The following is a 25,747-nucleotide window of genomic DNA, read 5'->3' on the forward strand; positions in this document are numbered from 1 at the left end:
TCAAATTTGGCTGACTATATTATTTCCAAGCCCAGTTTCCTTCTTGTCTTCTTCCAAATTACATCCTCATGCTATGGTGGTGCATTTATTCATGAGTACAAATTAAGAATCATTAAAATTTGTTTTGCTACCTACAGATAGAGAACTGCTTATTATTACTGTTATTATTTAAAACCATGACCACCGGGAAAATAACAATATGAAGAGAGAAGTGCTATAACAATTTCAACAGTTTCTAAGCCAAATATGCTTTCTGATTTATTAATTCCTTACCCTTACCATTTTTTCCTTCATCATCTTCCTGTGGGATTTTAACTAGAAATTGGTATAAAATTTGTTATATTGGCATAGTTGGAAAAACTTTCACTGTGTACCTGCTGTCTCTCAGGAATAGTGGAAGATGCTTGCGATACAAAGAAAAAAAAATCCAGATGGATTCAATGTGAAAGGACATTCTAGGCAGAGGGAACAGCAAATGCAAACCCACGTGTCCTGGAATGAGCCTGACATGCTCCAGGTTCCATGGTTTTTTTTTTTTTTTTTTTTTTTTTTTTTTTTTAGGATTCAAAAATTTGGTCACTTTTCAAAGTTTGACAACTTCTGGAGCCCCTCTGCCATCTCACTCTCCATGAGGGCAGTCCAGGTTGAGACTCAGATACAAATCACCTTTATTGAGTTCTGCTGGGATGGACAGGCCACTTCATGTGTACATGAATCCTCTCCTTAATTCTATTTAAATCACTTAGGTGACTATCACCATCTTCCATCAAGGTTCAGTGACCTGCCCACAGCCTCCCACGTAGAAAATGAGCCAGGGAGCACGTGAGTTAATGACACATCACATCTGGAGCCAGGCAGGCATTTCATGGGTGGGGATGAAGATCTTTCCTCCAATTTCAGAAGTCCAACCTTGCAGGTCCTGAAGTAACTATATACATATATTTTTATAAGGAGAACCCTTTAAGCAGAAGGGTGACCATTTATCCATGATATTGGCAGGAAGAGATGGCTTAGGAACGGGTTTGGGTTTTGGAGAACTTCTCTAGCTCCTCCAGCTCTGCAGCCTGTCATACGCAGGATGACCTTTTAGAAGAACAACTGAGTGCTCCATTACACTCCTCACTTGCGGATTCAAAGTCTCTGTGGGCAGGGTCCCAGTCGTGCCTGTCCAGGGACACTGTGCACTTAGGTTGACTTCGGTAAATGTTTGAGTAAGGGATGAGTGAACAAATGCGGGGAGAGGGGTTGTTGAGGGAAGGCCACGCCTGGTTCTAAAGACTTTTCAGGGTTTATTGGGTGGCCACGCCTGTCCTGGATCCCCATGGTGCCTCTGGATGGGCCATTTCATCCCTCCTCCCTGTGGCCTCCACATCTTACAACCCAGCCTGGAGGGAGGGGCCGCGCTGCCCCGAGGGGCCAGGTCTCCCAGGCGGTGCCCACTCCCCTCCTGGGTGGAGGAGGGAGGTGGGGACCCCTGGCCGGCGGGGCTCGGTTGGGGCCCCTTCCCTGAGGTCTGCAACCGCAGCCCTCTACCTGGCTCTCCGGCCGCCCCTTCGAAGCCCCGGGTCGGGCATGCCCGGCGGGCACCTGGCCCGCCGCCCCCCGGGGTCCCCGCCAGCGGCCCCCAAAGCCGACCCGGGGTGGCTGGGCGGGCCCGAGCGCTCGTCGACTCCGGGACCGGTCCCCCGGGGCGCGGCCGGGCAGCAGCCCCCGCCTCCCCGCCCCGGGGGCCGGGCCGGGCTCCCGGGGGGCGGGGACTCGCCCAGTGGCAGCAGCGTCCGGGCCGGCGGCGGGCGCCGGGCGGCTTCCTGCAGGCGGCGCCGGGGCGAGCCGTTGCCGGTTGCAGCCACCGCCGCCGGGTCTCCGGGTCGCGGGGGCCGCGGCGCTCGGGCCGCGTCCGTGCCTCCCTGGCGCGCTGCGCGGCCGTCGCTGCTGCCCGCGCTCGTGCCGCCGCCGCCGCCGCCGCCGCCGCTGCTGCCGGTTACGCCAGCCCCGCCGCCGCCCGCTCTGATTCTGCGCATAGGCAGCCCCCAAGCCTGTCATTCTGCAAAAACACAGTTTACTCAACACACCACACACACTCGCACACACACGCGCGCACACACACGCGCACACCGGCCCCCGCGCGCACACGCACGGAGGGCGCGAGCGAGCAGACGCTCACACCGGCGAGCCAAGTTCCGCAGCCTGGCATGGCTTCTGGGGACCTTTACGAGGTACGGGGACGCGGGGGCGCGGGCCGGCCCCAGCCCGCGGGCGGCGGCGGGCGGCGGCGGCGGGCGGCGGGGACCGGGCCGGGGCCGGGGCCGGGGCCGGGCGCGATCCAGAGTTGCCGAGCCCGCGGCGGCGGCGGCGGCGGCGGCCGGAGGGTGGCGGGGGCCGGGCGCGCCTCCCGCCCGCCGCCCGCCGCCCGCCGCCTCCCGCGGCGCCCGCGCCCGCTCCCTCTTTCTCTTTCTCTCGCACACACACTCTTACTCCATCTACTTTGCGGCCTTGGAGGGGAAGGAGGAAGCCGGGCGGAGCCGGGGCGGGGGAGGTAGCGGTCCCGGGGAGGTGTTTCTCGCCCGACGAGCCGCCTCGAGTGCAGAAAGTACAGGTAAAAGTCGGCGCCGGACGTGCTGGGAATGCGGGGGGCCAAACCGCGGCCGGCGGGGGTGTGGGGCGGGGGGTGCGCGGCCCGGCTGGGCCGGGGGCGCGGGGGAGGAGGGGAGCGGGCGATCCGAGCGGAGCCTGGCCGGGGCGAGGCGGGGTCCCGGGTGGCTGCGAAGGGGGCGGCTCGGTGGGGGTTCGGGGGGACAACCGCCAAACCGCTACCCGGGGCCCCCGGGCCGCCTCCCTCACCCCCCACCTGCTGCCCCCGCACGGGCTCGGACGCCCTCCGGGCTCGGGCGTGGGGGCGGCCCTTGCGGGTGTAGTGCTCCCTGGGGGAGAAAGGGGGCGCTGCGGAGGGCCCTGGGTGGGAGGAGAACGTGGAAGTCTGAGGCAATGGGGACATAGGACACGGATGCGAGCCCAGCGCCCAGCACCCAGCACTCTCGTCACCCTCAGTAGATACCTGGCTCCAGGTCCTAATGAGTAGTAGCCAGCGTTGGATACTCTCATGTCTTTCCAAAAGTGGCGAAGGAAGACATTAGTCTGGCATCTTTCAAACAATGGAGGAACACCCGTGGTCTTTGGGGAGCAAGGGCTTAGGAACACAACTGTTCCTGCTTTGGGTTTTCCGCAAGTGGACAACACAAGGAACAGCCAGCCACCACTCCCCGGAGGGAATGGCCTCAGAGGTGTTGGCCGCCAAGACCAGGTTCAGAATAAAGAAGTTAAGAGACCAGCCATCTTCAACCAGAGGGCCTGCTGGGCCTCCGAGAAACCAGCCCGCATGGGTTAGCCTGGACCTGCACTTCCCTGGTTAACACGATCTGGTTCTCAAGGCTTTGGGCTACATTGAGATGAGCACCCAGAAGGGGTAGAATTAGCCTTTTGCATAAGACATTGCAGGGTGATCCACCCACGACAGGCTGCAGGGGTGATTCAGAAGAAGTTCTTTCCTCTAGGCCCTCGTGGGCAGTTGAAGCTTTTTCAGATGGTGGGTTTGCTGACTAGTGTTAGAGAAGAAGAATGGAGAAAGGAACACAGGTCTCCTGTGTGACCATGGTGTTGTGGATGATTCTGGAGTTGGTGAGGCCCAGGCCTTGACTGCCGGCCCGCAGGTTCAGGTGGGGTGGGTGGGAGACCTTAGAGCTCCTTGAAAGAATGGTGTACGTTGCCCTCTTCACTACCCTGTGGCCTCCTCATCTCTATGCTAAGAGACAAGGTGAAGTTGGATAGAGATCTTGTGAAGAACTTCGGCAGATGTGGCCAATGGATCACCCAAGCGCCTTGGTCTGTTTCAAGATGGTGGAACAATTTCTGAAATGGAAAATTGAAGCACAGTAAAATAGAAGGTTTGATTGAGTTTCCTGAAGTGTAACCAGCACTGTGGGGACATTGGCTAAAAGTAGATATTGTTTAGGGGTGAAACTGATCTGGTTGGAATCGTGGAGTTTTCTACCCATTGAGGTTGAGTCTTCTTAGAGCTGTTGACCTTGCCTGAGTGAAAAGTTGTATCTTGAAGGTGTTAAGAGGATATACTAGGAGCCATCAGTACTTCCCCATTTAAAGTTTAGAACTTATGAACCTTCTGGGGATAATTTCTTGTTTAATGTTCATCTGCAACTGCCCTCCTTAACGCTGGTAATTGTCATTGCCAGATGAGTCTGTTAAGAGGAGAGTTTTCACTGATGGCTTTGGAACTATCTTAGCATCTCAAGAGTTTTTATAGAATTTCAATAAGCAGGACAATAATAATAATTACTTCTGTGATAGTAGGTAATTGTACTAGATGGAAAATGGCTTTCCCGTGGCTGATTATTTGCATAGTCATTACTAAAAGGGCTAAATTGCATTATGAGAACATAACCAATGTCAACATTTTTATAGCCTGTGTCTACAGTTACATAACATATACCGAGAAATTTAATTTATTGTTCAAATTTAGCTGTAAGAACAATTAAGAAGTGCTAAGTGTACATTAGCATATATATTTCTGACTGTAAAGTTGTTGTGTGGGTAAAAAGTAGGATATTGATTTAAGAAAAATATTGGAATATCCAGTGTATATTGACTGGCCTTGAAAGGAAAAAAGAAAACAGATTTCATTCTAAATTGTGAGACCTGTTTATTGCTTTCATTAAATATTATACTAAAGTGTACATAAAATGACTTCTCGCAATCTCTACTCAAGAAAATATGTTTTTAGTGGGTTAAGAGTTCTTACATTTGTAATTGATACATTTCACCTGTGTGTCAGCTGACATTATCTTTGACCCTTTATGGTGAAGTGTGACTTGGATTGTAGACATTCTTCATCTTTTCTTTGGCATTTCAGACAATTAAATTGTAAAGAGTGAACCTCCATAAAGCAGTTTTTAGGAATAGGTGCTGATTTTTAAAGACACCGGAAAACAAAAACTTTGTTTATGGAATAGCACTCTTCAATCATAATGAAGAAATAAGGAATCAAGCTCAGGTTCCCAAATCTTGGATCTTGATAGATAGTTCTGATTTGTTTCTCCTGTAGTGGAGTTCTCATCATCTTCTGGTGCATTGTAGCCATCACTTACAGGAAGGTGATTTTAAATTTTGGGTTATGTCGTAGAGTCAGGTATCTGTCTGGATCCAAATTGAAATATCCAGATGCCCTGGTCTATATTCTGCTAAACATAGGGGCCATGGAGTGGCAGCCTGTGAGCCAGGTCTAGGCTGCATACACATTTTGCCTTGGCTCAATGGTAGATAAGAAAAACGATTTGAACACTTCTAGATGGAGCATATGATCTCTAGCTTGTCCCTGTCCCCTTGCTCCCTATTACCAGGCACCCATTCTCCTTATATCATTCACTGGGCTCCAGAAGACTTTAGAGTTTGCAACCCGATTCTAGTCAATCTTTTGCTAAGATGTTTGGGTGTCAGGAAGAAATAATCAGTGGAATAGGCACTCAGTTTTCTTGTTTCTCTCTGGGTTTCTATATGCTTGTACATTCAATTACTTGTTGACTAAATCAGTGAGCAGAAGACTGGTTTAAGTATATAAAGTACCTTATGTGACCTTTTTGGTCCTTATGTTGAGTGTTACCCTCTATTGTCTTTTCTTTCCCAAGCTCGTGGCCTCTTGGTGGTGGTAAAACCATGTGTAGGGGTGGCTCAGTTCTCTCTCTGTAGGGAAGTGTCCACAACTATCCTTTTTTTTTTTGGATCTTTTCGGTTTGCGGTTGGTTGAATCCACAGATGTGGAACCCATGGATATGGAGGGCTGACTCTATCTGTACCTGGCATTCTGCAAAATCACACACCACTAAGAATAACAGAGTTTATGGGAAAAACAGGATTGAGGCAGACCACTAAAGAGCTGTGGAACGTTTTTAGCAAGTTGGTCCAGCCTTTGCCGTCTCCACATTGAGCTTTGCTTCCCTCTTGTCTCTGTGGATTGCATAGGGCATTTGCTTCTAAGAGAGACGATTTTATTGAAATTAAGTCTGATCCAGGGTGTAGCCTTTTTCGTTTATCTGTATAAGGAGAAATGTTTTCATAGCTGTTCTTGCAGTTTTGCCATGAGGTCAGCATAGTGGAAAGCATAGTGGTTCTTGAAGCCAGTAAGTCAGCCACTGCTTATGTTAAACAAAGGCACTTGAGTGCGTTTCCAGCTTTGTTCTGAGGTCTTTACACGTTGTTAAGTCTTTCTCTTTCCCTGTGAGAGTGCTTACCTTGATTGCTGCAAAGTATTAACAAGCTAGGAAAAATTGCATATGAACCAACACAGACATCATTCTTCTATTTACCAATCACGTCTAAGGTCATTCCTGTCAAAGAAATACATGTACTAGCAGAACTGATGGTCTGTGATACAGCTTCTTGAGTCTCTGTACCAGTATTCGAAGAGGCAGCTATCTTCAGAGAAAATGTTATCAGTTGGATTGGGTTGATTCTTTGGCACATAGAAGACACCTGATGAATGTGGAATGAGTATGTGATTCTCCCACCTCTTGAAAGTTATTTTAAATTATTCCCTCTGGGCAGGCATCAGCTTATTTTCAAGTAGGCTTTTATGTCAGGTCATTCCTTAGTGCATGAGTTAATTTCTTCAGGGGCTTAAGCTGTCCCAGTAAGGAGTTGATATGGTTCCTTGCAGCCTGGCCAGTTACTGAGAAGTGGTTCAGGCCTGGTGATTATTGAAGATCTTTGTATTGGAGGCATGCATTTAGATTACCAAGATTTGGATCCTTCTGTATCTCTCAGATGGTGAAAAGAAGTATAGGTGTGGTTGAATTCATAGCACCATCACTCATTTGCTATTTCATATTTATAGACCACCAAATATATGCCAGGCACTTGGGGAACAATGATGATCACGTCCTCCAGGAGCCTGGTGGGAGATACAGTTAACAAAACAAGTATTTTACAGTACAGTGGGGAAGTGTTAATAGGGACGATGGTGTTCTCTAGGAGCATGTTGTCGGGGTTGGGATATGTGACCATGATCAGAGTTGCTTGAGAATATTTATTATCTTTTCCGTTTTTGAAAGTATCTCTAAAAAATAAAAGCAAAAAAGAAATAATATCTAAGGGAACTATTGTTATGTATTTAGCATGTAATTGGTGTTCAATAAATACTAATGTGATATCTGAATTAATTAAAATGTTAGCTTTTGGGGTAGTTACAAAAGTAGGACCGGGTTTGTTTTCTATGTATGTTTACGTAATTTAAAAAACCAAATTGGGATACTGGGTACATATTCTTTGTAACCTATTTTATTTTCACTTATATATATATATACACACACATATGTATATATATGTAGATAATGTATATATATATATCTACATATATATGTAGATAATGTAGATAAGCATTTTCTCAAATGCTGAAATATTATTTTGTGTTATGATTTTTAAATGACAGGTTAATTTTCCCTTGAATGCACCATGTTTTCTGTAACTAATCCCCTGTTATTGGACATCTAGATAGTTTCCATTTGTAAACCATTGTAAATATTGATGTTATGAACATCCATAAACACAATTATGTATTTGTATGCATATCTTACTAGTTTCTTCAGCATAAATTCTGAGAAGTGAAATTGCTGTATAGAGTTGACCCTTAGACAATACTTGGATTAGGGGCACTGATCCCCTTTGATGTTGAAAATTCACATACAACTTTTGATTTCCCAGAAACTTAACTACTAATAGCCTGCTGTTGACTGGAAGTCTTACTGATAACATAAACAATTGATGAACATGTATTTGTATGTTATATGTAGTATGTACTCTATTCTTACAGTAAAGTAAGCTAAAGTGGAAAGTGGAGAAAATTTTATTAAGAAAAATCATAAGGAGTAGAAGATATATTTCCTGTTCATTAAGTGAAGTAGATAATCATAAAGGTCTCCATCTTCATTGCATTCCCATTGAGTAGACTGAGGAGGAAGGGGAGGGGTTGTCCTTGCTGTCTCAGGGATGGCAGAAGCAGAAGGAAATCTGCCTGTAAATGTCCTGCACAGGCAGGCCGGGCATGGTGGCTTATGCCTGTAATCACAGCACAAGGCAGGCAGATAGCTTGAGCCCAGGAATTCTAGACCAGCCTGGGTAACATGGAGAAACCCCTTCTCTACTAAAAACATATAGAAAATTAGCTGGGCATGGTGGTATGTGTTTGTAGTTCCAGCTACTCAGGAGGCTGAGGTTCGGGGATTGCTTGAGTCTGGAAGGCAGAGGTTGCAGTTAGCTGAGATCACACCACTGCACTCCAGCCTGGGTGACAGAGTGAGGCTCTGTCTCAAAACCAAAAAAGCAAAAAAACCCCTGCACAATTCAAACTCTTCTGTTCAAGGGTCAACTGTAGTTTGATGAATGGTAACATTTTTAATGCTGTTGATACATATTCCCAGATTGTCCTTCAAAATGAACAGTGGATTAGATTAGAGGAAGAATAGAAGTAGGGCAGCCAGTTAATGTGCTGTTTCAATAATTGAAACAAGATGATGGTGGCTTCAACTAAGGGAGTGGTAGTGGCAATGGAGAGGAGTGGATGCAACTGAAAGGTTTAAAAAATCAAATTTGGTATATCAGTCAAGCTTATGTTTGGTGGCATATAATAGAAAATGTACAATAACAGTGGTTTAAACAAGGTTTATTTTACATGAAATAAAGTTTAGAGCTAGGCAGTAACAGGGTTGATTGATATGATATGCTCTGTGACATTCTGAGAGTACCAGATATCCTGGGGAAAAAAAAGGTAAGGATAGAAGGGTAAAAGTTGAGTATTCTCTCCATAAACAGCTGTCTGGTGGTCACACGTAGCTGAAAGTGTAATTTTCAGCTGTAGTTTCCCCTCCCCTCCTGAAATAAAACTTGATTGATGGTCTGTAGGGATTGAGGGAAAGACAGGAGTTAAGGTATAATTTCCAGGCTTCCATTCTAGTCCATTTGGTGGATGGTGGAGCCGGGGATGAGCACTGGTTGAAGGGAGTGGAGGCAGTGGAAAGGACGGTGAGTTTGGAGTGTTTGTTGAGCATCCAGGTACAGATGTCCACGGCAGCAAGTCATGTGTGCCTGAAGCTAGGGAACACTATTTGATATGGTGATAGGGACTGGGAATAATTAGTGTATAGATTATAATTAAAGCCAAAGAACAGTGTGTCAGCATGAGGAGGGGTCTTGTGATGGAGAAAGTGGACATTTTAGAGATGGAAGAAGAGAAATAAGATCAGATGTACAAGGGGTCACAAAAGAGGTAGAAAAAAAAGAGGTGTTGCTGGTATGGAAGGCAATGGAAGATTGCATTTTAAGAAAGAGGGGATGGTTAATAGTGTCCTTTGGAGTTAATAACCAGTGAGTCATTGGTAACCTTGGGGCGCATCTATTCCATAGAGTGTGTTGGCGGGTCAAGGATGGCTTGACTGCAGTGTGATGAGGACTCTGGGAGTTTGGGTCTTCTGGATTTAGAGACATCTTGTATGGGCAACTCTTCTAAGAGTCTTGGGCATGATAGTAAAAAGAAAGTGTATGGGATATCCAGGGTGAAGTGGGAGAATGGATTAGTCATCTCCACTTTTCTAGTTCTGTACACTCTTTGCCCCTTTGGATGACTTGGATAACAAAAGATTGTGGTGTGGACTTTGGATTATTGGATTTACATGTGTAGAAGAGGTGATTTTCCATAAGCCCTGCTGACCTATAACATATGTGTTTCATGTCTTCAGAAATTTTAATTGGAGAAAAAAGTAGAACATATATAATGTAGTCATACAAAAATTTTGTTAATTAAGAATTTGTTGCAGCAGCATTTAGTGAGGAGGGCTAAGATGGAAAGAACACGATGGTGCTATTGATAAGTCAATGTGATGGTCAGTTTTATGTGTCACTTTGGCTGGCTTCAGTCTCCAGTTATTCAGTCAAAATCTAAGTGTTGCTGTGAAGGTCTTTTGTAAATGTGATTACAGTTCATAATCAGTTGACTTAATAAGGGAGATTATCCTAAATAATCTTCATGGGCCTGACTCAATCAGTTGAAAGACCTCAAAACTAGAACTGAGGCTTCCCTGAAGAGCTAGAAATTTCAGATGTGGACAGTAGCTTTAGCCTGGGCCCAAGTATTCCCACTTGCTCTTCCTGATGACCTAGCCTATGGATTTTGAACTTGACTAGCCAGCCCCACAACTATGTAAGATAATTCCTTGCGCTAAATCTCTTAATGTATATATTGTAGTGATTCTGCTTCTCTGGTTGAATCCTGACTGATGCAGTTAGGGTTCTTGTCCACACTCCATCATTTGTTAATAGTGTATGGCTAGACAAAGCTTTTAGTCTTTTGAACTTCTGCTATAAAATGAGATCTCTTCTATTTTTGAAAACTCTTCTTCTGATTCAGTCTATTACTTCTTCAAATAAATGCCTTGATTTCAGTAGCTCCCATCATCTCGCACATGTATGCATGTGTAATGAGGGGCAAGCGTAGAGCTCTGGGTCTTAGAGTAGAACTGGTAACTCCAAGAACTCAACCAGGCCTGGGTGTTCCGTTACAGTGGAGTGCTCAGGATGGCAGGCATGGGTGGTGCTGGGCCTTGAGGAGAGGCCTGTCCTGGACCTGAAATATATCCTTGTCTGGAGTCAACCCCTGGCTCCGGTAGGTTGGTGAATGGTGAGGATTGTGAAATAGCACTTCTTGGTCCTGATCCACCCCTTCTTGTCCCTTCCCTCAGTTCATTGTCATGCTCCTGTGTTGCCCAGTTAGCCTTAGCTAGTGAGTAGAAGCTGCTACCTCCAAAGGTCACACCTCTCCAGTGAAAGGCCCATTCTTTGACCAAGTCTTTATAAAACGATGGGTTCCTGAGAAGCCTTGCAGGGCCGTTTGTTTATTTTATATCCCAGTTTCTCTTATAAAGGCCACCACTGCCAAATTATTTCCACTTGACTCCAGTCATTCCATCTCTCCCAGAATTTTCATGTTGATCAGTCACCACATTGATTTATAAGTGACTTACAGAAGATTCAGCATGGAGGCTTCAGGGATACGTTTGTGGGACTGGGGCCCTGGGCCACACACTGCCATACCATGAATTCCCCTATTGAGAGGCCACTACCCTCCCCTCAAATTCTTGATCAGGGAACTTTTCTCCTTGATTTTCATTACCTTGTCTTCTAGTCTAGTGTTCTTAAAATTATGCCGCAAGGGGCCTTACTAACAAGCTATGGGAACTTATGCAAATGCCAGATTTGAATTTTATTTGAAAGTAGTCATTTGTTTAATAACCCATGAGTCAAATTTTTATTGTATGTCAGCTATGGACCTAGAACTATGATGGTACTAGGGCTGCAGCCCTGAATGCCTTTAAAGCTATCACTGGGGCCGGGTGCAGTGGCTCACGCCTGTAATCCCAGCACTTTGGGAGGCCGAGGTGGGCAGATCACCTGAGGTCGGGAGTTTGAGACCAGCCAGACCAACATGGAGAAATCCTGTCTCTACTAAAAATACAAAATTAGGCGGGTGTGGTGGCGGGTGCCTGTAATCCCAGCTACTTAGGAGGCTGAGGCAGAAGAATCGCTTGAACCTGGGAGGCGGAGGTTGCGGTGAGCCGAGATTGCGCCATTGCTCTCCATCCTGGGCAGAAAGAGCAGAGCAGAACTCCGTCTCAAAAAAAAAAAAAAAAAAAAAAAAAAAAAAAAAAAAAAAAATTCACTGGGAATGGGGAATGTAATAATTAAAAAATTCAACAATCATATATGGTTTAATGTACCATATTTTTTCACACATTGAGGTTTTCCATATGTTAAAAGGTGCAGCTGGGTCAGTTCTTTTTTTGGTGAGCATACCTCAGAATATCATTTTCTGCTATTTTGACATATATTGGAATAAATGCACTATTTCAGCAACAGTAGTTCTTCAGTGTTCTTAGAAAAATTCAGGCCTATCCATGTCTCCTCACATAAAATTAAACGAGCAAATACACTTTTACAGCACAGTCAGCCCAGTCAAATACCACTTGAGGCTGGTGAATGTTCTAGACATGGTGTAATAATCAGAATGTGATAACAGTAGAATGTGTAACACTTTGTATCATTATATTGTATAAAAGGTAGTGTTGGGGTTTATTGAGAAGACCGGGTCCTTCTTCTCTGACTCAAATTTGAGAGAAGGTATGGGGACAATATTGTGTGTTAGAGGTTTCTCTCCATGAAACAGGTATTTCCTTCTCTGATTTCAAACTTCAGGATCGATTAGAATGAAGAATATCCTGAGACTGCAAGACAAGATGGTCAAACCAAACCTGATACCAGTTATAATTACTTTCATAGCAAATCAAATATTGTATTTTTATTTACAAACAACCAAATGCAGAAAGAAATTGTCGAGACTTGTTACAGGAAGGCAGCTAACATCTTGGGCCTCATTAAAAAATTTTGCTGTTAGTGAAAACAAGCTTTATTATTTTCAGAAGTTAATGTAGTGATAAGAAAGTATCATAAGCTAAACTTACAAAAGACATCTACACTGAGAAATTCCAGTGTTAGGGATCCTGGAAACATATTGATAGGGAAATGGTTCTATTGCTGAGCTCCACCGTGTTCTGCTAGACCCTAAGCTCAGTGAGGGCAGGGACCATGTCTGTATTATCCAAGGTTGTATTCCAAGCTTGTGGCACTTTTCTGGGCCTGTAGCTTTTCAGTAAATATTCGTTGAATGAATGGTTGAAAATATTTGAAACCTGTGCTTCCGGGCCACCTTGGCCTTCCTGCAGCGAACTTCATTGAGTGCTTCCTGTATGGCATTAGTCCCTCTCTTTTCTAAGAACATTCGTTCAGATTGTCCTTGAAATTCCATTTTGCCTTCCACTAGATCTTGTATAGATTTGTTAGGTAACAAAAATGCCTTAAAGCAAATTGAAACATTTAAGCCATTGTCCCTCATCACGGGTGAGGACTGGATTGAGAGTGGCCATTCTCTGTTAAGTTGTGCATATGATGGAGACCCTTTCACACTGAGCACACACAAAGACCGCCCTGTGGTTTGCATTTGCTTCTGCCATTTGCACCTTTGCCTTTCTACTCTAGCCTCAGTGGCTGGCCTAATTTGATATATACCATCCGTTTTAGATTGGGTTGCCTAGAGAAGGACTCTGGAATGGGGAACTCTATCCAGAGGGTTTACTGAAGAGTGCTTTTGGGAGACACACTTGTAAGGAAATGTGGAAGGCAGGCTAGGACAGATGGCGAAGCTGCTCTGCAATTGAGGTTAAAACTAAGATCTCAGCCGATCCTATGGGCAGCTCTGGAACTGTAATGGCCCTTCAGAAATGTCCCATTTTGAGGCAAGGGAACTGGGCCCTTATATCCCAGCATCAGCCAGTCATTGCTGGTGGGCTATTCCATGGGAAGGGGTATAGACTTGGGCAGGGCAGCTACCTGTGGCAGAGGGCAGTTCCCTTTAAGGGACACATCTGTGAGCTTTTAGCAGCAGCGATATTCCTAGCAGCTGTGGGGATGGGCACATCGACCCTGAAAAGGAGACCTGGGTGGTTATCACATTATCCATGACACCATCCCTTCTTGCCCTTTACTGATGGTTGAGTCTTTCTACTCTGGATCCCCCAGAACACACGCCTGTCACCTTGGTTGTAGTTTTGGTTGTTGGTGCTTTCCTTGAAAACATCACTTGTCATTTTCAGCTTCTTAATGGCAGCCTGGGTATGAGAACTGACAGACTGGCCATGTGTTAGGAGCATGCTTATGGTTCCTTTGACTCCCCATGCAACACACAGCATAGGATCACGTATAGATAAATATTTCAGGGGCTGTTACTTCTTTTGGGTCGCCACCTCTTGTTCTTGAAATATTTTCCTAGAATGGTCCTCCACTTTTCAGTTGCCTTTGTGTCCTCATCTCCTGCTGCCTGTTCCTTAAACATTACAGTTTCTCATGGTTTTGTCCCAGGGTTCTTCTGTTCTTTCATTGTACTATAGTGATTGTATGGATGATTGCCAAGTCTTGGATATTTGCCTGGATTTTTCTATCTATCTATCTAACTAACTATCTATCTAACTCCACTTGGGCTCTTTAAACTCAGAATATCAAAAGTTGAACTTAGGATCTTCCTTCTGGATTCCTAGCCTCAGTAGCATCCCCATCCACCTGTTCCCAAGGTAGAAGTGCAGCCTCCTTTGTTTTGCCCAGATGCCATGTGTGTTCTGTTGAGTCAGCATCCTACATATTTCTTGACTCCATCTTTTTTTCTTGATATTCACTCTCACCACTTTAGTTCAGGAGAAAACTCCCATAGCTTGGGTCATTCTAGTACCTCTCAGCTGATATTTCTGCATCTAGCCCTTCCTACTCCCATTTTTCTCTGGACTATACTCACGAGTCTTTCTACAGTGTCCATTTTATTATGTCTCTTTCCTGATTAAATGCTTTAGGTGATATATAAGCTTTTTGTGGCTTGACTCCTTCTCATCTCCTCCTAATTTCTCTGCTTACAGCATGTATTCAATCCAGAGGAATCTGTTTTCAGTTCCTTGAATGTTCCGTGCTCTCTCCTTTAATCATATCCTTCCAAATGACTGGGACACTCTCCATTACCAGTCCTTGTCACATTTTTGCCTGTTTAATTCCTACTCATACTTCAGATCTCGGCTTATGTGTTACTCTTGGCAAAGCTTCCTCAGCGTATCAGGAGATTTCCACCCTTTCTTTGGGCTCCTGTAGAACACTTTTCGTCTCTCATTATAGCACTCAGCTGAATATGTAGTATCTTATTTTCTAAATCTCCCACTACATTGTAAGCTTTGTGAGGGCAGTGATTCTCTCTGCCTTGTTTCATCTGTAGCACCTAGCACAGTGCAAGACTCAAAAACCAATCTGTTTAATGAAAGAATATGTTCAGTCTTTCATTTACGTGAAAGTTGGAATAGTCTCAGATATCTCTATAGTCTCTTTGGTCTGATGCTTAAAGGCATTTTCAATTTTTCAGTTTTCCTTAATTCTTGAATGTGTTTCCTATGTCTTTATGGATCAAATAATGGGACATGTTTTCCTATAAGCCAGACTTACTGAAAGCATCCAGCTTTGTATTATCAATACATGTAATCTCGTATTGAGAGGGTTGCTAAATCTTGGAATTGGCAGAACTCTTGGATGTTGGATGAGAGTTTTGAAGTCATCTGTTTAGTCTTTCACTGAGATATCTAACAGGTGATCAAAAGTGAGGGCCTCATTTACTCTGTTGAAGGAGACAAATGCTTGAGATGCTAAAACTGGTGATTTGCCTTCACTGAAATCTAAGTGTGTTGGACATGAGACAGAGACTGTATCTCCCTGGACTATTCTGGAGAGTCTGCTTGAAAATCTTGACGTCGTTATCGCTTTCTTATGCAAGATTTAGCAGAGGACGGCAGGGAGGCTCAGCACAACCTTGAATCTTGTTTAGCTCTCTTGGTGATCCAGAGTGGGGCCGAGACCTACCCAACTGACTGACTGACATTATGGGGAGCACCTTATATCTGAACTTTTCCTAGAAATTCAAACTCATCTGTGAACTGTTGGAAGTCAGATCAAGTAATAGAATCCAAAATACCTGTTACTTTAAGAAGGAAGGATACAATTTGAATGTCTTGGTATTTACATTGCTAATTTGCTTGTCTGTGTTGCCACCTAAAACCACATTCACTTTGAGGATTATGGTGTATATGAGAGTTGTGAAGCAGACTTTGCTAAGATCTTATATTTAATAGAAAGAGGAAGGGAGCCACACAATAGCTGCCTTTAGGATGCCAAAATAGATGGAGCTTCTTCAAACTGCAAACCTATTTTTTTTTCTCTTAATTGCTGTATATTTTGGTGTTGTGTAGACAATGATTGTTTTTGCACCTTGATTATCAAACATGGCAGAGATGGCAAAGTCTTTGCTATCTTAGGTATTTCTTTCTTTTATTACCACCCCCTCGGGACTTGTGTAGCTACATCTATGGTATTGGCTTTTTGGGAAGCTGGAGTAAGTCCTGTTAGTTTATTGACTTAATGAATTGCTGTGTAATGTCTTGGAGTAACCTAATCTCTGATCCTAGGTGTTGCATAAAAAGGTTGTTGAGTGATACTTCTTATTTTTCTTGAATATGCTTCACAATAATTGTAAAAAACAGTTATAATAGCATTTGTTATTATTTTATTTTATTTTCGATTTTGGGGTTCATGTGCTAGTTTGTTACATAGGTATTACATGTATAATGGTGGGGGCTGGGTTTCTAGTGTACCCATCATATTGTACCCAATAGGTAATTTTTCAGCCCTCACCCCCCCTCACATCTTCTTACTTTTTGGAGTCCCCAGGGTCTGTTTTCACCACCTTTATGTCCATGTGTACCTTTTGTTTATCTCTCATTTACAAGTGAGAACATATAATATTTGATTTTCTGCTTCTGTATTAGTTCATTTAGGATAATGGCTTCCAGCTCTATCCATGTTTCTGCAAAAGATGTGATTTCATTCTTTTTTTAATGGCTGTATGATATTCCAGTCAACAACTGGTAGACACTTAAATTGGTTCATGACTTTGCTGTTGTAATAGTGCTGTGATGAACATGGAAGTGCAGGTGTTTTTTTTTTTTTTTTTTTTTTTTTTTTTTTTTTTAAGATGGAGTCTCTCCCTGTTGCCCAGGCTGGAGTGCAGTGGTGTGATCTTGGCTCACTGCAACCTCCGTCTCCCAGATTCAAACGATTCTCCTGCCTCAGCCTCCCGAGTAGCTGGGATTACAGATGCCCACCACCACCCCCAGCTAATTTTTGTATTTTTAGTAGAGACGGAGTTTCACCATGTTGGCCAGTCTGGTCTTGAACTCCTGACCTTGTGATCCACCCACCTCGGCCTCCCAAAGTGCTGGGATTACAGGCATGAGCCACCGCACCAGGCCCCGCAGGTGTCTTTTTAATGTAATGATTTCTTTTCCTTTGGATAGATACCCAGTAATGGGATTGCTGGGTTGAACAGTAGTTCTGTTTTAAGCTGTTTGAGATATCTCTATACTGCTTTCCATAGAGGTTGAACTAATTTACATTCTCACCAATAGTGTACGAGCGTTCCCTTTTCTCCACAACCAGGCCAACATCTGTTTTTTTTTTTTTTTTTGACTTTTTAATAAAAGCCATTCTGACTGGTGTAAGATGATATCTCACTGTGATTTTAATTTGAATTCTGTAATGATTAGTGATGTTGAGCATTTTTAAATATTCTTTTTGGCCACTTGTAGGTCTTCTTTTGAGAGATGTCTGGTCATGTCCTTTGCCCAGTTTTTAATGGTTGAAAACAAACAAACAAAACAGTCAGTTGTTTTTTGTTTTTTTCTTGTTGAGTTCTTTGTAGATTCTGGATATTAGTCCTTTGATGAGGGCATAATAGAAACAGTAATAACAACATTTAATATGTGCCAGACACTATGGTAAATTCTACACATGTATGTTGTCATCTAATCCTTTCTATAAGATGGGTACTAGAATTATATCCATTTTATGATTCATAAATTAATTCACAGCCACCAGACAGTAGAACCAACATTTTAAACCAGTCATCCTAAGTGCCTTTAATAATCTCTTGATAAATTATAAAATGCCTTTGATTTTCCTTCTAAATTCTGTCCTTTCATTGGTGGATGATACTTCTGTCGTAGCACTGTCTTGCACCTGTGCTTTCCACAGAATCCCAGGTATAGGTCAATGAGTGTTACACTAAGAACAAGAAAAGGAAAAAGAAAATCTTCCTGGTTTTCCATGCTTATGGCACAAAAACATGTGTCTGTTGTACTGTTCAAGAGAGGGATTGCACAGGGCAGCTTTGGTGTTGGTATGTAAAGGAGTTCTTGTGAATGAGTTAATCAGGATGGGAAAGCATCTCTTTGAGTCTGAATGGATGTCTGTCAATACTACTTTAAGCCATGCTGACTCACAAAAAGTGATGACTCTGCACATCTTAGTAACTGTGATGGTGGAAGCCATTTAAGTCTTGATCTTCTTCGTGTTGGTTGACTTTTACTCAACTTTAGCAGTGAGAAGACTCTGGTTTTGAGAGCAGTTGGTAACATTTCTTGGTCAGTCTAATTTTGTCCTTTTAGCATATTTATGAGCCTCAGTGCATTTTTTTCATGTGCTTTTTTCCCTTTTTCTTTCATTTGGCATGGTGCTTGCATTCCTTCACAGTTGGAATTGGCAGGATAATGTTTCTGAAAGTTTTCCTTTACTACCATGTACTGTACTTAAGTTTTGTACCTGGTGGACAGTGATGCCTTGGTTATATGGGTTTGTTCTCAGGACGCCTAGACTTCCTATGGGTAAGGCAGATAATCCCAGATTCCAGCAAATATGTCTGCATGCTTGGCATTAAAAAGTATTAACAGAGCATGCACATTACTAATCTTTACTAAAATTAAGATAATATGTTCAAGCAAGTAGAACCATTTATTTCAATACATAAAGAAATACAAAGGACTGGGAAGAGATATATAAAACTATTTTTCACCACCTGAGTGACAAGCAGTAAAACACTGATGGTAATTTACCATGATAGTTTTCTGTGAGAAACTCAACTGGAATAGAGAGGAAAACTGCGATATGAGATAATACACACACACACACACACACACAGAGAGAGAGAGAGAGAGAGAGAGAGAGAGAGAGAGAGAGAGAGAGAGGAGAGAGAGAGGAGAGAGAGAATGAACATATTTTATATCCGTCCTAGGTATTTCACATTGAATTTTCTAGGTGACCTGACATTTCTGTTGATTTTAACCAAGAGTCTCAGAGGTCAGAATGCCTTAGATGCTGTCAAGTCTAATTTCTCACCCAGCATATGTATCCTTATGATTGCCTAGTACCTCCTAGGAAACTTCCTAAGGAAGGGAGTGCTTTGCTTTGAAGGGCAGTCTCTTCCATTTTGCCATGGAAGTGCTGGGCATTGGAAGTACTCTGGTATAAAGTGAACCAAAGTCTACCTTCTTGTGTAGTTTCTACCTGTGGAACAATGAGTTCAGTCCCCAAGACCTCCCAGTTCCATTTCCTGGCTGGCTTCATTTCTCCGGCTGCCATCCTAGTTCAAGGCCCTCATTTCTTTCTTCTGGAAGAAACAATAGTCTCTTAACTAGACTCCCAGCATTTCTTCTTTGTCATCTGTTCCTTCAGTGTATCTAAAGCGACTGCTTGGAAAGGTAATTCAGAGCATGTCACTTTCTTCTTCTTCTTCTTTTAAATTATACTTTAGGTTCTGGGTTACATGTGCAGAATGTGCAGTTTTGTTACACAGGTATACACATGCCATGGTGGTTTGCTGCACCCATCAACCCGTCACCTACATTAGGTATTTTGCCTAATGTTATCCTTCCCCTGGCCCCCCATCCCCCACAAGTCCCAGTGTGTGATGTTCCCCTCCCTGTGTCCATGTGTTCTTATTGTTCAACTCCCACTTATGAGTGAGAACATGCGGTGTGTGGTTTTCTGATATTGTGATAGTTTGCTGAGAGTGATGGTTTCCAGCTTCGTACATGTCCCTGCAAAGGACATGAACTCATCCCTTTTTATGGCTGCATAGTATTCCATGGTGTATATGTGCCACTTTTTCTTAATCTAGTCTATCATTGATGGACATTTGGGTTGGTTCCAAGTCTTTGCTATTATGAATAGTGCTACAATAAACATACATGTGCATGTATCTTTATAGCAGCATGATTTATAATCCTTTGGGTATATGCCCAGTAATGGGATTGCTGGGTCAAATGGTATTTCTAGTTTTAGATCCTTGAGGAATCACCCCACTGTCTTCCACAATGGTTGGACTAATTTACACTCCCACCAACAGTGTAAAAGCATTCCTATTTTTCCACAACCTCTCCAGCATCTGTTGTTTCCTGACTTCTTAATGAGATAGCCATTCTAACGGGCGTGAGATGGTATCTCATTTTGGTTTTGATTTGCATTTCTCTAATGACCAGTGATGACGAGCATTTTTTCATATGTCTGTTGGCTGCATAAATGTCTTCTTTTGAGAAGTGTCTGCTCATAGCCTTTGCCCAATTTTTGATGATGTTGTTTGCTTTTTTCTTGTAAATTTGTTTAAGTTCTTTGTAGATTCTGGATATTAGCCTTTTGTCAGATGGATAGATTGCAAAAATTTTCTCCCATTCTGTAGGTTGCCTGTTCACTCTGATGATAGTTTCTTTTGCTGTGCAGAAGCTCTTTAGTTTAATTAGATCCCATTTGTCAATTTTGGCTTTTGTTGCCGTTGCTTTTGGTGTTTTAGACATGAAGTCTTTGCCCATGCCTATGTCCTGAATGGTATTGCCCGGGTTTTCTTCCAGGATTTTTATGGTACTGGGTCTTACATTTAAGTCTTTGATCCATCTTGAGTTGATTTCTGTATAAGGTGTAAGGAAGGGGTCCAGTTTCAGTTTTCTGCATATGGCTACCAGTTTTCCCAACACTATTTATTAAATAGGGAATCTTTTCCCCATTGCTTGTGTGTGTCAGGTTTGTCAAAGATCAGATGATAGTAGATGTGTGGTGTTATTTCTGAGGCCTCTGTTCTGTTCTGTATATCTGTTTTGGTACCAGTACCATACTGTTTTGGTTACTGTAACCTTGTAGTACAGTTTGAAGTCAGGTAATATGACGCCTTCAGCTTTGTTCTTCTTGCCCAGGATTGTCTTCCTATGTGGGCTCTTTTTGGTTCTATATGAAGTTTAAAGCAGTTTTTTTTTTTTCCAATTCTTTGAAGAAAGTCAGTGGTAGCTTGATGGGGATAGCATTGAATCTGTAAATTACTTTGGGCAATAAGGCCATTTTTACATTACTGATTCTTCCTATCTGTTAGCATGGAATGTTTTTCCATTTGTTTGTGTCCTTTGTTATTTCCTTGAGCAGTGGTTTGTAGTTCTCCTTGAAGAGGTCCTTCACATCCCTTATAAGTTGTATTCCTAGGTATTTTCTCTTAGTAGCAATTGTGAATGGGAGTTCATTCATAATTTGGCTCTCTGTTTGTCTGTTATTGGTGTATAGGAATGTTTGTGATTTTTGCACACTGATTTTGTATCCCGAGACTTTGCTGAAGTTGCTTATCAGCTTAAGGAGATTTGGGGATGAGATGATGGAGTTTTCTAAATATACAATCCTGTCATCTGCAAACAGAGACAATTTGACTTTCCCTCTTCCTATTTGAATTCACTTGATGAGCATGTCCCTTTCTCCCAAAGTCTTCAGTAGCCTCTGATCACTCTTGGACAGAAGTCCTAAATACTAATGATCTTGCTCTTGCCCACATTTTTAGGCTTGGTTAACACCACTCTCCCTTTTCTTCCCTGTGTACCAAACTTACTGACTCTTTTTAGTTCATGCAAATACCCTTTGCTTCATGACCTTTACTCATGCTGTCTCTTCTGGCCCTGCCTGATTTCCTCTTACCTTTTTGAGCTCTAAAGTTGTTTCACTAAGGTTGCTTCCCTGACCTCCAGACCAGGTTAGACCTCCTTGTGATGTATTCTTGGGGCAGCCCGTGCTTCTCTCCCGCATTGATAATTGTAATCAGTCAGTTGTTTCTGTACCATTTAAGGACTATATACTTGAAGACAGAGTCACATCTGTCTTGGTCACTGCTGCGTCCCCAGCACCTAGAGCATAAGAGGTGTTTGTGGAGGTCTTTCAAGTATTCCAGAAAGCTCTAGGCTACTAGAAATGCAGACCTTTTCCTTCAGGTTAAGCATCACTATCTTTTTTTCCTGCTCTTATCCTGATATGTTTCTTAGCCATTTCACCTCCTGGTTTTCTCTCGTGGATGTTCTCTAAACAATTTAAGATCCCACTTTAAATCTATTACTGAGAATAATTCTCGGTTCATCAGCAAAGTTCACTTCTCATAATTTGGACACTGTACTTTTTGTTAATTTAGTCTCATGAAAAACCAGAGCCTAAATTGCAGAATAAATATATTTTAAAAATAACATGAATGAAAACAGTAGTATTAGAACTTCTGGATAATGGGTAAAGTGGTACTCATAGGAACATTCATAACTTTAAACATGTCTGTTAAAAACAAAGAAGAATAAATTCAGCATTCATTTTAAGAAGTTAGAAAGAGAACAACAAAATGAACGGAAACCATAAAGAAGGAATAAGTTAAATGGAAGCAAAAATATTAAGAAAGTAGAAAATAGAAAAATAGTAGAATAGGTGTATTAATGGGGTTGTATTAACATTTTTTGATGTCAAAAGTACTTTTATATATTTACTACTTTTTATTGTAAAATTTGTACAGTATAACATAGTATTTTCCATTTTAATCATTATAAGTGTACATTTCAATGGCATTTAGTACTTTCATAGTGTTGTCTAGTTCAAGAACATTTTCAATGTTCATTTTTTATGTGGCGGAAACCACATGCCTATTAAGTATCACTTGCTATTTTCCCAGCCCCGGGCAATCATTCATCTGTTTTCTGTTTCTGTGGCTTTTGCCTATTTTGTATTTTTTATAAAAATGGGATTGTATAATATGTGGCCTTTTCTATTTGGCTTTTTTTATTATACTTTAAGTTCTAGTGTACTTGTGTACAACATGCAGGTTTGTTACATATGTATACATTCTATTTGGCTTTTTAAAACTTAACCTAATGTTTTTGAGGTTCAGCCACATTGTAGCATGTAATCAAGCCATGTTGTAGCATACATTACATACATGTAGCATGTAATCTGACTCATATTAAATCAGAGTTCTAATATACCCCTTTTTATGGCTGAATAATATTTCATGGTATTGTGAATATACCACATGTTGTTTATGCATTCATCTGTTGCTAGACATAGGTTGTTTCCACTTTTCCATTATTGTGGATCTGCATATTGGCTTACATGTATCTGTCTGAATCCTTGATTTCAGTTCTTTTGGCTGTGTAGGTAGGAGTGGTTGCTGAGTTATGTGGTAATTCTATTTTTAACTTTTTGAGAAACTCCCAAACCATTTTCCATTTTACATCCTTAGCAGCAATGTATGAGGATTTTAGTTTGCATCCTTGCCAACACTTGTTATTTTCTTTTTTTTTGATTGTAGCCATCCTAGTAGTTGTGAAATGGTATCTCATTTTAGTTTTGATTACATTTCCCTAAGTGACTAATGATGTTGAACATCTTTTAGTGTGCTTATTAGCCATCTGTATGTGTCCTTTGGAGAAATACTTATTCAACTTCTTTGCCTAGTTTCGAATTGAGGTTTTTTTTTTTTTTATTGTTGAGTTGTTGAGTTTCAGATATATGATTTGAAAATATTTTCTCCTGTCCTGTGGGTTGTTTTTTCACTCTCTTTTAACAATGTCCTTTGATGCACACAAATTGTAATATTAAGGAATTCTACTGTATCTGTGTTTTCTTTTGTTGCCTTTGCTCTTGGTGTCATATTTAAGGCAGAACTTCCAGTACTGTGTTAAACAGAAGTGGAGAAAATGGTCATCATTGTCTTATTCTTGATTTTAGGTAAAAAGCTATCAGTCTTTTACCTGATTATGGTGTTAGCTGTGGGTTTTCATAATTATCTTTTATGATGTTAAGAGAGTTTCATTTTATTCCTAGTTTTTCAAAATTTTGTTTTTAATCATAATAAAATGTTGAATTTGTTGAATTTTTCAAATGCCTTTTCTCTGTCAATTGAGATGATCATGTGGTTTTTTTCTATCATTCTATTCATGTGACATATTACATTTATTGATTTTCACGTGTCGAGCCACCCTTGCATTCCTGGGATAAATCCCTCTTGGTCATGGTGTGTAATCCTTTTAACATACTGCTGAATTTGGTTTCCTAGTATTTTGTTGAGAATTTTTTGCATCTGTATTCTCAGGTACATTGGCCTGTATTTTTATTTTTTTTCCCTTATGTCTTTGCCTTTGATATCAGGTTAGTGCTGGCCTGATAAAAAGAGCTTGAAAGTATACCTTCCCCTTTAGCTTTCTGGAAGATTTTAAGAAGAATTGATGCTAATTCTTTATATGTTTGGTAGAATTCATCAGTGAAGTCTTGGTCTTGGCGTTTTCTTTGTTGGGGGGCTTTTGATTACTGATTCTATCTCCTTACATGTTATAGGTCTATTCAGATTTTCTATTCATTTTTTGAGTCTGTTTTGATAGTTTGTGTTTCCCATTTCATGTAGGTTATACAGTTTGTTGGTGTACATTATTTATAGCATTTTTAAATAATTCTTTTTATTTCTGTGAAGCCTGTAGTAATTTCTCTTTTTTCATTTCTCATTGAGTCTTCTTTATTTTTCTTTAGTCAGTCTAGGAAAAGATTTATTAATTTTGTTGGTCTTTCCAAAGAACAGACTTTGGTTTCTTCGATTTTCTCTATTATTTTTGTATTCTCTACTTTATACTAATCTTTATTATTTCCTTCTTTTTAGAAGCTTTTGATTTATTTGCTCTTTTTTTAAATTTACTCAAGATGTGCAGTTAGGTTATTGATGTCTTTTTTTTTCTTTTTTAATGTAGATGTTTACAGCTTTAAATGTGCTTTGAGCAGTGCTTTCACTGTATCTCATAAATATTGCAGTATTAGTATGGTTTTGTTTTCTTTTGTCTCAAGATATTTTCTGAGTTACCTTGTGATTTTTTTCTTTGACTGATTGGTTGTTTTAAGTACAGTGCCATTTATTTTCCACATATTTGTGAGTTTTACAATTTTCCTTTTATTATTAATTTCTAGTTTATCCCATGGTGGTTAGAAAAGGTACTTTGTATGATTTCCTTTTTTTCCTCAAATTTAAAAAAGTTTATTAAATCCTGTCTTGTGGCCCAATATGTGGTCTATTCAGGAGAACATACCATGTGCACTTGAGAAGAATGTATGCTCTGCTATTGTTGGGTGGGATGTTCTGTACATATCTGTTAGGTCTAATAGGTTTACAGTGTTCTTCAAGTCATCTGTTTTCTTACTGTTCTGTCTAGTTGTTCTGTCTGTGGTTAAATGTGGGATATTGAAGTCTCCATCCATTGTGGAACAGTCTGTCTCTCCCTTCTATTTTGACAATTTTTTGCTTCACATATTTTGGGGGCTGTGTTGTTAGGTGCACATATGTTTATAGTTGCTATATCTTCTTGATGGATTGAATAATATTAGTATTTTAAAAAACCATTTTGTTATTTGGTTGGTTATAGGAATCTTGAAGTCAGTTAGAACTTCCCAGACTTTTTACACAAACAGTTCCTAGTAATGTATGTAGAGCCTTTTCTAGCATGTTCTTTGGTTTTCAGACATGATGTGTATTGTATCATGATTTATGTTAAATTTCACTCTGCCACTTTTAGCTTATTGAAGTTATTTTGAAAATCTATTTGGTTCCTCTCACTTTTTTATGGGGGCTTATTATTTCCGGGCTTTACCATAGGCAACATAGGTAAGTGTTTTGGACAAAGTGAGTATCAGGCATGAAATAGGATAAGTTAAGACATCACAAAGCTTGCTGTTCTTACTGAGATTTAGCCATTTTTCTTGAACAAATACCCTCTTGATTGATTAACGTCTACAGGTCAGAATAAGTTGAGTCCAACACTTTTTTTTTCCAGTTTTCTCATTGCATTTTTAGAGGAGAGATAATTTTTGGAGGTCCTTAGTCTGCTATTCTTACTGACATTAGCCTTAT

The 25,747-nt window shown here is 41.6% G+C and overlaps 1 protein-coding gene across 1 annotated transcript in view; it reads left to right on the forward strand.

Annotated features, from left to right (window-relative positions):
* Nucleotides 1-1,947: 1,947 nt before the first annotated feature.
* CDYL2 (chromodomain Y like 2) overlaps nucleotides 1,948-25,747 on the forward strand; it is a 211,413-nt gene continuing 187,613 nt past the window's right edge. Inside the window, exon 1 of the mRNA XM_030925308.1 lies at nucleotides 1,948-2,216. Coding sequence (XP_030781168.1) covers nucleotides 2,193-2,216 — 24 coding nt within the window. The 5' untranslated portion in view covers nucleotides 1,948-2,192. The remainder of the gene's footprint in view (nucleotides 2,217-25,747) is intronic.

The sequence above is a fragment of the Rhinopithecus roxellana genome, chromosome 20, assembly GCF_007565055.1.
Source record: "Rhinopithecus roxellana isolate Shanxi Qingling chromosome 20, ASM756505v1, whole genome shotgun sequence".
NCBI classification, from domain to species: Eukaryota; Metazoa; Chordata; class Mammalia; order Primates; family Cercopithecidae; genus Rhinopithecus; species Rhinopithecus roxellana.